General features: G+C 38.7%; 1 protein-coding gene across 1 annotated transcript; it reads right to left on the minus strand.

The window, feature by feature from the left end:
* Window positions 1-298: 298 nt before the first annotated feature.
* On the minus strand, window positions 299-12,407 carry LOC124284725 (thyrotroph embryonic factor-like). The gene is given in 7 exon segments (XM_046720831.1): window positions 299-2,506; window positions 2,990-3,072; window positions 5,955-6,059; window positions 6,167-6,220; window positions 6,785-7,064; window positions 7,066-7,202; window positions 12,239-12,407. Coding segments are annotated over 7 exon segments (981 nt in total). The 5' UTR covers window positions 12,327-12,407; the 3' UTR covers window positions 299-2,272.
* Between the last annotated feature and the right edge of the window lie 2,717 nt (window positions 12,408-15,124).

The raw sequence follows: 15,124 nt of genomic DNA on the forward strand, positions 1-15,124 counted from the left end.
ATTACAAAAGTATATTTCAACAAACCTAGACAGGAAAATGTTTTAATTAAGGCTTGACTAAGATACAGTCTTGTGTTTATGGAGTCAGAACCACAAAATATGTGCATGAATATATCCTAATACAGGATTCATGCAAATTGGGCACACAAGTTTATATGTTTTAAAATCCATTAACTTCACACCATTTCTTATAAATATATGTATGCCACCTATAATAATTTCAGAGACTGCTTATCTAATCTCTGCCATAGATAACTGTAGACAACACTTGATTCAACACTACATTGAACCCATTATATCCACCTATCAAAAACTGGTAGTTGGTTGCTGAATTCTTTTTGGGTTTATGGCCAAATGCATCAAATACTGCCTAATTAGTGAATCAAATACCAAGATATCACTCATAAATTATTTATTCAATTACCAACTGGACCGGATAGTACAAATCAAATCAAAATAATCCCTGTTAAGTCGTTGTCAGCGACTGAAATATATACATCCAAATGCAACATAGCAGTGTTCACGAAAGGTGTTTCCAAGTAACAGGGCATTGCATCCTGTAAGTTTCAGAGGTCTGTCTGACCCACTGAAAATTCACAGGACCCATAGAACAAAAATTAAACACACATTTCAGATTTAACACTTCTTATAAGTGGCATTGAAATTATTTACAAACGTAAAATTTGTAAACAGCAAACAAGTGTGATGTGTCACATACGACAACTTCAGTCAAAGTCATTGTGAAATATACAGTCGGACACTGGGGCCGGCAGGTGGTAGACTTCCACCAGACCATCGGCGAATCTGCCGGATTTGTCAGAGGGTCAGACGCTATTCATGAACACTGACATAGTTCTATGGCTAAACACAAGCGTGGCAATTAATGTGACACACATTACTGGCAGTACATGCATATTCATATTTGAACATTGGACATCTTTTTTATAACTACAAAAATAGTCATAGATCACAGATTACTCTGCTTTCAATGTTTTCAAGATAACAATAACTAGATCACATAACAGATGGTGCTGCTTGTCGCACAACTAATCTTTTGATCTTCCATTGAATCACCACTTAACGGATTGTGTACACTATATTCCTCCATCGCCATGAATACATACAGCTGATCGCAATTTTAGTCGTTTTCTTAACCAACACATCACGTAATGGCCTTGTTTGACAAAGTGGGAAACAAACCATTAAGAGATGAGATAACATATGTTAAAAGCAAAGTCTTTTATATTCTGTACCCATGTGGTATCTGCTCCACACATTGTTTCAATGATAGGGTTCACACAGTGTGTGGAGTCTATCTTAAAGCCACATTCCACAACCTCGAGTTACACAGCATCATACAATTATTGCTGTAAGAGACCCACATTCGCCATATGTACTCTCAGCAATGGAAACACAGTGTCATACTATATTAGCTAAGCGGCAAAATGGTACGAATAAAAGGAAATTAAGAATACAAATTGCACAAAAGATATGGACTTCAGTAACCATGGTTACCTTGGACAGGAAGTCAGTTATATCATGGCATCAGCTGAAGAATCTTGCTGTTATTTAATTTTTTACCATGATCGTGAAGTTTTGATGTAACAATCCGTAAATCAAACCTTTTTTTCTTGTGTATAATATTCACCCTCCTTGTTTTGGAAGAAAATTGTTAACCACACTCTGGCTGTTTGAGTTTCAGTACTGGTGATGTCATCATGGTTGTTTTTTTAATAAACATATCTTGAATGAAATTAATACAATATATTAAGTACAGATAAATAATTTTCAAACCAAGGCAGTGACAGAACTATCATGAGTACTTCAGTTCTGGTTTGTTGACAAAAAACACAAACTTGTGTTTTGGTTGAGAAATGTCCATAAAAATTCATTCCATGTGTACTATGCACACCCAAATTACAGCTGTGTCTCTTCTTAACACAAATCAAGCACTATACACAAGAAAAACAGAATAAAATATCAACCACAAGGTAAATGTTGAACTGTAGTGGCTATGTTTAATGCAACATGTACTCTTGGAATGATGATGCACTTGAGAGGCCAAGAAACAAACAACAAGACAAGGCACAACGTGTAACAGCTACTCGTCTGAAACTGTGTCGAACTAGCTCACCACGTGAGGTTAAGCACTGATGACCAACAGTCTCACGCCATCCTCCTCATCACAGCATCATACAGTGGACACATCCACAACCAATCACTCAACACTGTACAATCTTCGCAGAGACTGATCAGCTTTCTCTCATCATACTTATGATTTTCCAGGCTCGTACTTGGCCAGTGAGTGCTTCAATTGTGAGTTTTCTTTTTTAATTTTTTCAAGTTCGGTGCGAAGAACTGAGTTTTCCTTCTCCAAGAATGAAGCTCTCATGGCTATCTGGTTCTCCTTGATGCGCCTGGCGTCCCGGGACCGTTTAGCTGCCACATTGTTCTTCTTCCTCCGACACCAGTACTTGTCGTCCTTATTGTCGTCAGGGACAAAGATCTGGAAATTGCAATGAAATAACATTGAAACAAAATAACATTATTTAAAATGAAGAGATAAAAACGTGTGAAATTTAAGAAATATTGAAGAAGTAAGCATACACTCCAAAACGTGGTCAGGTCATCTGACCAGGTTGACAAAGGGGTAATCATACACTAATGCTTTCAGGTGACCTAACGAGTCACACAATAAAAGTGCTAGATCACACATTCCACCAACTTGGTCACACAATGAACGAACTGGGTCAAACAATCAACAAACTAGGTCAAACAATGAACCAGGTAGATCATACAATAAACAGGCTAATTCAGACAATCAACCCGCTAGATCATACAATCAACCGGCAAAGGACACATAATCAACCGACTGGCACATACAGTCAACTTATCAGGCCACACAATCAATAACCCAGATCACACAATCAAAGAACTTGTACACTTAATTTGACATTTAATTGTCACTAATAAAAAAGGCTGGGTTTACCTTTCTTGATTTCTTTATCATTGGCTGAGGTTTCAACTCCTCCTCTGAAAATGCCCTCTTACGAGGATCGAAGTTCTCTTGACCTGACACAAAAAAGAGAAGTACCATGAATCCCATGATCTGTTATGTTAATTGGTATTCAAACACACGTTGAGGACGTGAAATGGTCTTTAATGCCCTATTGAGGATTATTGCACTGACAAAGCAGCATGCATGCGGCAAGCCTGTCCAGGTCGGAACTAATGCAAGTTTCATAGTACTTACCTACCCAGTAACCACATTCTCACATCTTAAAATGTGTTCGAAATGAGTTCCTATTTCATGATATGGGTTCTTATGTCATGATATGGGTTCTTCTGTCATGATATGGGTTCTTATGTCATGATATGAGTTCTTATGTCATGATATGGGTTATTCTGTCATGATATAAGTTCTTCTGTCATGATATGGGTTCTTATGTCATGATATGGGTTCTTATGTCATGATATGGGTTCTTCTGTCATGATATGAGTTCTTATATCATGATATGAGTTCTGATGTCATGATATGGGTTCTTATGTCATGATATGGGTTATTCTGTCATGATATAAGTTCTTCTGTCATATGGGTTCTTATGTCATGATATGGGTTCTTGTCATGATATAAGTTCTTATGTCATGATATGGGTTCTTATGTCATGATATGGGTTATTCTGTCATGATATGGGTTCTTCTGTCATGATATGAGTTCTTCTGTCATGATATGGGTTCTTATGTCATGACATGAGTTCTTATGTCATGATATGGGTTCTTATGCCATGATATGGGTTATTCTGTCATGATATAAGTTCTTCTGTCATGATATGGGTTCTTATGTCATATGGGTTCTTATGTCATGATATGGGTTCTTAAGTCATGATGTGGGTTCTTCTGTCATGATGTGGGTTCTTCTGTCATGATATGAGTTCAAAAGTCATGATATGAGTTCAAAAGACATGATATGGGTTTTTCTGTCATGATGTGGGTTCTTATGTCATGGTATGAGTTCTTATGTCATGATATGGGTTCTTATGTCATGGTATGAGTTCTTATGTCATGATATGAGTTCTGTCATGAAATGGGTTCTTCTGTCATGATATGGCTTCTTCTGTCATGATATGAGTTCTTATGTCATGATGTGGGTTCTTATGTCATGATATGAGTTCTTATATCATGATATGGGTTCTTATGTCATGATATGAGTTCTTATGTCATGATATGAGTTCTGTCATGATGTGGGTTCTTCTGTCATGATGTGGGTTTTTATGTCATGATATGAGTTCTTATGTCATGACATGAGTTCTTCTGTCATGATGTGGGTTATGTCATGCTATGAGTTCTTCTGTCATGATATGAGTTCTTATGTCATGATGAGGGTTCTTCTGTCATGATATGAGTTCTTCTGTCATGATATGGGTTCTTATGTCATGAATTGGTTCTTATGTCTTGATATGGGTTCTTATGTCATGATATGGGTTCTTATGTCATGATATGAGTTCTTATGTCATGATATGACTTCTGTCATGATGTGGGTTCTTCTGTCATGATGTGGGTTCTTATGTCATTATATGGGTTCTTATGTCATGATATGGGTTCTTAAGTCATGATATGGGTTCTTCTGTCATGGTATGAGTTGTTCTGTCATGATATGAGTTCTTCTGTCATGATGTGGGTTCTTCTGTCATGATATGAGTTCAAAAGTCATGATATGAGTTCAAAAGTCATGATATGGGTTTTTCTGTCATGATGTGGGTTCTTATGTCATGGTATGAGTTCTTATGTCATGATATGGGTTCTTATGTCATGGTATGAGTTCTTATGTCATGATATGAGTTCTGTCATGAAATGGGTTCTTCTGTCATGATATGGCTTCTTCTGTCATGATATGAGTTCTTATGTCATGATGTGGGTTCTTATGTCATGATATGAGTTCTTATATCATGATATGGGTTCTTATGTCATGATATGAGTTCTTATGTCATGATATGAGTTCTGTCATGATGTGGGTTCTTCTGTCATGATGTGGGTTTTTATGTCATGATATGAGTTCTTATGTCATGACATGAGTTCTTCTGTCATGATGTGGGTTATGTCATGCTATGAGTTCTTCTGTCATGATATGAGTTCTTATGTCATGATGAGGGTTCTTCTGTCATGATATGAGTTCTTCTGTCATGATATGGGTTCTTATGTCATGAATTGGTTCTTATGTCTTGATATGGGTTCTTATGTCATGATGTGGGTTATGTCATGATATGAGTTCTTATGTCATGATATGGGTTCTTATGTCATGATGAGGGTTCTTTTGTCATGATATGGGTTCTTATGTCATGATGAGGGTTCTTTTGTCATGATATGGGTTCTTCTGTCATGATGTGGGTTCTTATGTCATGATATGGGTTCTTATGTCATGATATGGGTTCTTATGTCATGATCTGAGTTCTTCTGTCATGATTAGCGTTCTTATGTCTTAATATGGGATTTTCTGTCAGAACTCCCAGATGTTTGTACAGAACTCCCAGATAAAGGGTACAACGGCCTACAGAATAATGTTGACAGGGTCGCCTGCATTTTCACAAGTGAGGAAAATAAGGGATTTTCAACAAAAAGATATTTAAACAAACAAAAGAGTAGAAACAATCTTCAGAACTCAGTAAATGGTCTTGTGACATCTTCTCCCTAAATTGGAGACCCATGGTTATACATTATGCCTATCGTGGTACACACTGGTACAGGAATACACATAATGACTATCATACAACCTGTCAAGCCCGCCCATCCCAGTTGTTATATACATATATACGCTTTGTACAAAACCTATTATTCCTTCCGGCTGTTCCAAAGTCTCTGACCTACAGACTATTTATTGTCCATGTCTTACCATAGAAACAAAGTTCATCTCATAATCTAAAGCATAAAGCAACCATGATAAAATGCATCTGTTTTACCTTCGACATTAACGAGAGTCAAATCATCTTGAGACACAGAAAAGTCAATAGATTTAGGACTGGCAGCTGGACTTCCTACAGGACTGTAAGCTGTTGAAGAGGTCACTACAAAGTAGGAAAACATTGGTCAGAAATAACATACACACCTGGTATGCTCACCAAAGCCAAATCAGTAGGTGAAAGCTCAAAGTCTACTTTAGGCTGACACTCACTCGACAGGGGCGATTCAGGGGCCTTCGACTCACCAAGCTTACTTTCTGCTAGAGCTGAAAAGGATGTAATATACATCTTAGTGGCTGCAGAGGATCAGGAACTCTATGACTTGATACAGGTGAGTGGTTTAACTCCACCTTGAACTGTATTCCAGTGGCGTTATTGTGTATGAGCTTATTGTGGGAGGAAAACCCAAATTGAAATATCTCCTAAGGACTGTTCATAATTTATTTTGTTGGATTTGCATTTGAATCAAAACTCCCCAAATCTTAGATATTTTAGAGAATCCTCTGGAATTGCTGAGGCCCACAGATCCCAAATCTGCAGCAAGCAACAGTAAAAATTGCCCCAAAGAACTTAATATTCCCAATTTCTGAGAATTTATGAAAATAGGAATATGTAAAAATTCCAATTTGTCAGGCAATGGCACCTGGTTATGAATCCGAGATAAATCTCATTATTAACAGTGATGACATGACTCCCTCATCTTAATTTCAAGACATTGCAGGAATTTCCAGGATAAGTCCCCAGCAAGTTATGCTGGTCGTAATGGGTTTTAGATGTTAACCCCTTTATCTCAGTCCATTTCTGACGATGCAGCTACACACAACAGATACCTGATGCAGGTGATGCTGGTAGGTTGTCATACGTGGCAACGGGGGTCACGGGCTGTGGCGGTGACTGTGGAGGTGATGGAAGTGGAGACGGTTGCGGCGATGGCTGAATCTGACTCGGCGATGGCTGAATCTGACTCGGCGGAGGTGATCGTGATACAAAGGGCAAAGGTGATGCTTTGGGGCTCCGCTGGCCATTACTGGGTGGGCTCTTGGACGCTTCAGGACTAGTCACATCAGTCCCATTCAAGACATTGTCCAGATTGATCGGGATGCCATTCTCGGGAAAGGAACTCATCCAGATCCATGTACTCCAAGTTGAAGTCTGTACTGTCATAGGTCTTGTCCCACAAGTTTGGGCCAAGGAAGGCTGACCCAGAATCATACATGCCATCTTTGCCAACTTTCTTGTCCTTCTCTGCTGCTGAAACAGTCAAAATGGTTCAAAATTACATACCAAATTATCATGGGCATGTTAGTGAGTTGGATGTTAAACTTACAGCGCTTTTACTGGTCTCGACATTCATGCTATCCCACTGGCCCAGGTCTAGTAAAAAAAATGTTGACAGGACCAGTGCTATATGTGGACAGTGATAAGTGCTATCCCGACGGTCTAGTAGAAATTTAAGGCTGTCAATAAGAGTCCCTTGGCAGGACCAGTAAGAATCTGTAAGGACCAGTGATTTTTATAAGTTACTGGTCCTGTGGTCTTGTTCAGGAATTTGGGTGAATGTCAAGCCCTGATTTTAGTAATACTCCAGCAATATCATGACGGGGGACACCAGGAATGGGCTTCACACACTGTACCCATGGGGAATTGAAACCAGGCCTTGGCATGTTGAGCCAATGATTTAACCACTAGGCTGCCCCACCTCCATCAGCATGATGTTAAACCTTTTACATGTTTAGATCATCCAATGTGTGTTCTGATCATTTTAACATTTTCTTGTATCGGAATCTTCAAATAGGATTGATTTTCATGGACAAAAATATAATGTTGTTTGACCTGATAGGCACCGTGGGTATGTTGATGACAACCCTCGTATCATGACAGAATGTGGGACATAACTGACTTTGGGAAACAGCACACTCTACAAACCGCCTTTCAACGCCATACTCCTACTTACTTACCATGCTCAATATATTTACAATTTAACTGACAACTTACTGAATAACAAATATTACACCTCACAAGCAAGTAATATCTGAGCTCTACCCATGAAGATCCGGGGAAGAATTGGTCTTCAGATACCCATGCATGTCATACGAGGCGACTAACAGGACCGGGTGGCCAAGCTCACTGGTTTGGTTGACACATGTCATCGTATCCAAATTGCTGATCGATGCTCATGCTGATGATCACTGGATTGAGACTCAATTATTTACAGGCCGACGCTAGTTAGCTGGAATATTGCTGAGAGTGGTGTTTATCAACAAACCAACTTACCAACCAACCACAGAGGTACAGATAAGCTGCGTATCTGCGTAAATTACGTAAATATTTATGTGAAAACTCAATTCCTATTAAGACTGTTGCGTACAAGTATGCTTGAATTTTTGTAAATACTCAATAAATTTTATCTTGCATGCATACACACAAAAATATCAAATCTTAGCTTGTGTACGTGTGGATAGATAAAATAACTGAGGTATATTGAGAAGTTCTAATTCAGGACATGAACTTGACAACTTGCAGTCTTTCTTAGCGTTTCTCATATTACAGATCAAATATAAATAACAAACAATAACATTTAAACTTTATTATATTTAAAAAATTAATGGAAAATGGCAATTGAGCCAGAGTGAAATGAGTACAATTTATTTGGTCACTCAAAGGAAAATTAGGATACCAAATTGAGATGAACAGAAGCGAGTACATAACTCAATGACCCAAAGAGTTATCTGTAGCTCTGCAAGCAACCAATATCTGAGATCATGCTCTGCCAACTAACATTTCAAGTCTGTCAGTACTAGTGATGAGTACTGGCTTGTATTTCAAATTGAAAATATTGCAATAATTATTTATTTTCTGTGATAGATACAATATGACAGATATCACGATACATAGGTCACAATATCACACATATCATGATACATAGGTCACAATATGACACATATCACGATACATAGGTCACATTATTACCCACGTGGTCAACCTATTGGTAGTAACATACTGATCTCGTACGTCACTTGATTGTCGCGTTGACCTGTGTCATAATGACTTGACCTGAGATTCTAACGATTTGATTGGATAATCGATGATCTCTCAATTAGGTCACGTTGTGACGGAACTACTTTTTCATTCATAAAAAACAGGTGAATTCATTCATTCTATAACTTATATGCATTGTGGGAAGTAAACATTACGAACGTTGCGGTATCGCTGTTTAATTGTGAGTCTGAGACATTATATCCGTTGAAAAACATAAACGCAATGTTTCCACTAGTGATGTTAGCCGAGTGAAGCAAATGCGAACTAAGAAACGGGGTGCTACAGAGTAGTTTAATGTAGGAAGCTGTACGAGGCGATGACAACTGACATGCATCGTGACGTCGGTGACCAAGGGGGCAGACGAGCAAGGCACAGTGACATCATTACAGTGTGACATCATGCAAAAAGTGTACTACAGAACAAAATTCTTCCGCAACCTCTTTATGAAACCGGTTTCGGTTTGAAACCATAAAAATAACAAAAATACACTATTTTGTCAATTTAATGCTTGTCAGACATGGGTAATAAATAAAATACCACACTTGGTCTCATAACATAATTATACGAAACTCGTGAAACACATATCACGATACATAGGTCACAATATGACACATTTCACGATACATAGGTCACAATATGACACATTTCACGATACATAGGTCACAATATGACACATATCATGATATATAGGCAGGGTATGATTTAGCCATTAACAGGATGCACCTTTGCAAGTTACTCTCTAGCTGGTGCAAGTAACAATTACCAGCAGGTTGCACCCAGTGCATAATAAACTGTGTTAATAACGAAACTTAAGATGTTCATTTATTTCATTAAATCTTTTTAAAGGTGAATTTATGGTCTTTCTCTCATTGAAAGTTTTATTATGAAAATAGGAATAAATTAATCTGTTGCACAGTGCATAAGTTACTCTTCAGTTCTCCTAAATTTGGTAAGATACCTATTTTCTTATAATACTTTGGACTGCAACCAATTTTTTAAAAGTGCAACCAAAATTATCTATCAGGTTGCACCTGGTGCAATCTCTTCAAGGCAAACTAAATCGCACCCTGCATTGGCCATAATTTGACACATATCATCATGAACATGATAAGTGACATGCTTGACCATCACAGTTCCACACGTCTCCATTTTTTGTGCCAGTGCAAGGATGGAATTTACCCTAAAATATTTACTTGCCCTCATCATCATCAACCTGTGTTTCAATGTTAGTTTGCAAGTCGAAGACAGCTAAATTGAGCCAAGGACAAACGAAAATCCAATAATCGTAGTCCTCATTGACTAGTACTAAGTAGCAGGGTGGTTAAAACTCTGAACTAATTTCAATGCTTCAATTAGCATGATTAGGCATTAACTATAATTAACGGGAATACAATGAAACTGATAGAATAAATATGTAATTATACACAGAAGACATTTCTGTCTGTGCCAGGCAGGACTACTAAACATGCTCAAACAAAGGGATCACAAATTCTAGTCTTTTACAACCACAGTTTGACATGAGCATTTTAACAAAATACATAGTAGTGAGCGAGTATGGTTTTACGCCGCTTTTACCAGTAATTCTAGCAATATCATGGATGGGCACACTGGTATGGGCTTCACACATTGTACTTCATGTGGGAATCGGAAACCAAATCCACTATCGATTATCGGAGGAATTGTGGTGAACAATTATTGATTATAATCGAAATATATACATTTTTAATGTAATCACCAATTTTTAGGTTTTTTTTAATAACTAATCCTGTCATGCAGTGAAATGCACGCATGCAAGAATGACACTGGAATGGTAATTAAACAATAATAGTGGTCAATATTTTACAATGCGCATAGCTTTAAGCTGTTGAGCGCATGTTTGTTCGTCAAATTTAATGGTTAGTTCACTTCATTCAAGTGCGTTATACTGAAACAACAAAATTTCTGATTAATTGAACATGTTGAAAATATGTTTTTGACAATCGATCATTATTTTTAATCCTTCTTTCAATCGATTTTCGATTATTTTCGATCATCGGTACAACACACATTGTACCCTTCAACCACTACTAAAGGCTACCGCATCACCCCAAAAATACATAGTAAGTGACCAGGACAGAAAGCAAAAAAATGTTCTTTATATGTATAGTTCATTAAAAAAATACTTGACAGTCATGTGGGAGATAGGTACCGGTAGGCAGGTACTTAAAGCATTTTATTCCTTCTTTTAGTTTCAACAATAAACTAAGTTGATAGAACAAGTGAAAAGATAACACACTTGTTACTTGTTTGTTCTTGGCAAGACTCTGCAATATTCTGCCGAAATAATCCAAATCTGGACCCGAAACTCCAGTGATTCACAGCTGGACGATTAATTCACACAACTGGGATATAATAATATGCAATCCGCTAAGCCACTAAGTCGATTTATCTGCTTATTACGACTGGAATAAACTGCAAAGGCCTATATTCTTAGATGGCAGCCCTTGGTGGCATGTAGTGGTATGTTGTAACGTGAGCTTTTTCTGTCACAATCTGAATGCACCACTGAAAATGGTGCATACCCCCTTGTAATACAAACCAATAATAGCGACTTGAAACTATGACCGTTTGTTAAACAACTTTTATCCTAAGTTGAATAAAATTCTGAGATTTAAATGTTCAATTGGCAAGGTATAATCATGAGGATTCGCAATTCCAATTTCACTTTATTTGATTTACGTTTTTGTTTAACGTGAAATTCATCGGTACGTTGTCACTGCAAACAGACTATATAGGTCAATATATGGGTCGTACAGCGCTACCCCATGATAACACAACCATACCACTGATGTTAGTAATAAAGAGAAGCAGTGTTCTTGGTCACGGGAAGACATACAGTAATCTCTCTCCTTGAAAGTACGCTGTTAGAGGTATGAAGTTTCCCATCGGGCAATACCCTTTAGGGTACATGTGCACTGTTATGACCTATATCCGTCCCAAGTCACGTTGGCAGAAGTGTGAATGTAAACAACTAAACAAAATTGCAAATTCATTCCCGGATCCGAAGAGTAGGAACCCCTTGTAGTATATGTTGCGTAGAAATGTGAACCGCTTTGAATGCTGAAACTGACACACACCGAAGTACATCGATCTGTGAGAATATATCATTTATACACCACTGTCATAACACATGAGCGAAGGGGCAAGGAGATGTAAACCAGGTCGATCTTGTAGACACACACACACCAACTGGCAGTAATACTCACTGTTTGCTACTGGTGGGCTTTGAAGCTCGGGGTTTTCTAGCAGTGCCTTGAGGGTCAACCCGCTATTAAACATTCCGTAATTTGCCATTTTTGCGAGTTTTCTGTCTCCGCAAGCGTATCCTTCCACCCTCAACAGACTGTACGTGTTCTTACCACTATAGGTTCAACCAATCAGAATCCAAAACTATGGTCATGTGACCTTGTGCACGATTGGCGGAAAATGACGACAGCTCCAGGCAGCGGGCACGTTTTTGCCCATGTGAGCCTGGGGTTTCGACCTTGGACCAGTTTGGCTATAGAAATGACCGTTGTACAGCAGCTATAGGTGGTCAATAACCCGCGGTGCGGATTGCTTTATCTGCTTGTGAAGCTCGACTATACGGTTGAGACGTTTCACAAACATACCGAATAGATCGCTCTCCTTTAATAATGCTGAAGGGGTCGTTGTCGGCACAGGTACTACAGATATGTACCCCAGGTACGTTTCTGTATACTGACATGTACCCTAAACAAAGTCAAACTACAGAAACGTACCCGGTACCCTAAACGACGAGTGGTGTACGTTGTGCACCGTGAAATATTCGTTATACTGTGTATGCTCTTATATAACGCAGTCAAATGCATCTAATACAACAGTGTGACAGTTCCGATCAAGAAAACTCCACAATGCAGAATGGAATCGTCCTAGGGTACATTTCTGTATTCTGATTATGGCCAGGGTACATTTCTGTATTTCAGCTTTAATAATTGTGAATGAAAGGTTCATATAGTCATCATGTTTTCAAATTGCGCTTGGTTGTATATATGCGTCTGATGATAAATATCTGTTTGATATACCTACCTAACCTTGTCAATCCCACAACGGATATTACAAATTTATTATGTACGTAAGGGACCGTTCATAATTTATGGCTTGGGGGTGGGGTGGGGTTTATGATTTTTGTGGGGAGACCATTTTGTTGTTGGGGGTGGGGTGTCAATTTTGTACTGGGGAAATTGATTTTGTACTTGACATGCAAGAGGGTTATACTTTGTACCTAAATTTTAGGGGGGAGTTGTCATTCACATTATACATGCTACTCCATATTTATCATAATCAGACACCCCCACGTTATAAAACAGTGTCAACATCTGCTGTATATGTATCTGGTCATGAATTTGTTGTGAGTTGATATTGGTTCAAATCTGTAAAAGTAACTTCAGTAAAAAGTCAATCCCAACCAGTTTTTTAGCTTTCAATAATCCTTTTATGAATTATAGTACAGTGAAATGATACTTTATTCCCCTATGTTTGGGACTTGGGAATCGTTTCTAAGACATAATAAATAGACTAACATAATAAAATGACCGACTACTAATTTAAGCGAGACCAATATACTATACTAAAAACTTGACATAGGACAAATTTGAATTTTAGGAAAATATTTGACACAAACCTATCCATGCTGAATCCCAGCCTGTGGGGGAATGGTTGCCGACGACAAAACGTTTGAAAAAAGAAACGTTTAACGAAAACGTAACGTTACACTCACGTCTGTTGTGAATCGCTAAAACGCACCCTACATGAAATGCACGAGCATCATCACCCTGAGCTGAAGCCTAAGACTGTAGGCTTTAAAAAGCCACATCAATGGTTCTCCACATGCATTGCTTTGAGCCACTATGGACGACAAGAGAATGAAAAGCCTGACAGAAGCTCAACGGCACAACGCCATCGGCCGTTACAAGGACGGACATCGCAGCATGATGTGGCAAGAAACTTCAGCGTGTCCAGACAAACCATCTCAAACCTATGGACCCGATACAAAAATACTGGGAGTGTTAATGACAGACCCAGGTCAGGTCTACCTGCCACCTCCACCCAGGATCGCGTGATCCGGTTGAGACATTGTCGTTCAAACACCACGGACGCATCATCCGCAACAATCCAAATCCCTGGGCTGCGCCGAATCTCCGACCAGACAGTGCGCAACTGGCTATGGAAAGCCAAACTTTTTGCCAGAAGACCACTTCAACGTTACGTCGTTCCCTACATCAACGTGAACTTTGGAGCATGACAATGCTCGACCTCACGCTGCACGTGTTTGACAGGTCTTCCTCCAGCAAAACAATGTTCAGTTGTTACCTTGGCCTTCTCGATCACATTCCTCAAGACAGCATTCGGCATCTCCTTTCTTCTATGGGTCACCGCTGCCAAGCTGTTATCGAGGCTCATGGTGGTCACACCAGATACTGACATTTTACTCTGACCGAGTGGCTTTGATAGCCCTCTGTGGATTTACCAAACACTTTCTGGATACTCATGTTTTGGAAATTTGAAAAGTGATGATTTTACTGTAACTGAGCAATGATGTCATGTTTGAATCAGTTATAAGCACTCAGTAAGTAAACTCCAAAACAGCATGTCAAGTTTCTTTATTTGAAGAGTATATTTTTAGTGATTGACTACTAAGTAGGGCTGGGACGGGTCAAATTTTTCTGCCTGAGTACCCCACCCCCTATTACCCTACCCTACCCTGATACCCGTTATGTTAATTCTTGACATCAAATTTGTAAGAAATGGCAATGTATTCTTCTTGAGCAGTGAGGAGGTCACGTCAGCATTTGTGACGTCATCAACTTTGTGACGTCATAGCATTGTCAGCTGTGTTCTTAGCGATGTCAAAACATTATGAGGTCATTAACTGATGATGTAATAGCATTATGACGGTTCAATTGTTGCGATATCCACAATGTAGATATCGCTTGTAGGTATCGCTTGATCGCACACAATCGATATCTACTGTGAGAGCCAGTTTTGGATAATTAATCTACTGTCATACTTCACTACCAGTTATCAATCATGTGTACCCAGATCGTTCATTATTCAACTACAAACTAATATAT

Source organism: Haliotis rubra, unplaced genomic scaffold, assembly GCF_003918875.1.
Source record: "Haliotis rubra isolate DU_JTF1 unplaced genomic scaffold, ASM391887v1 Scf343, whole genome shotgun sequence".
Taxonomy (NCBI): domain Eukaryota; kingdom Metazoa; phylum Mollusca; class Gastropoda; order Lepetellida; family Haliotidae; genus Haliotis; species Haliotis rubra.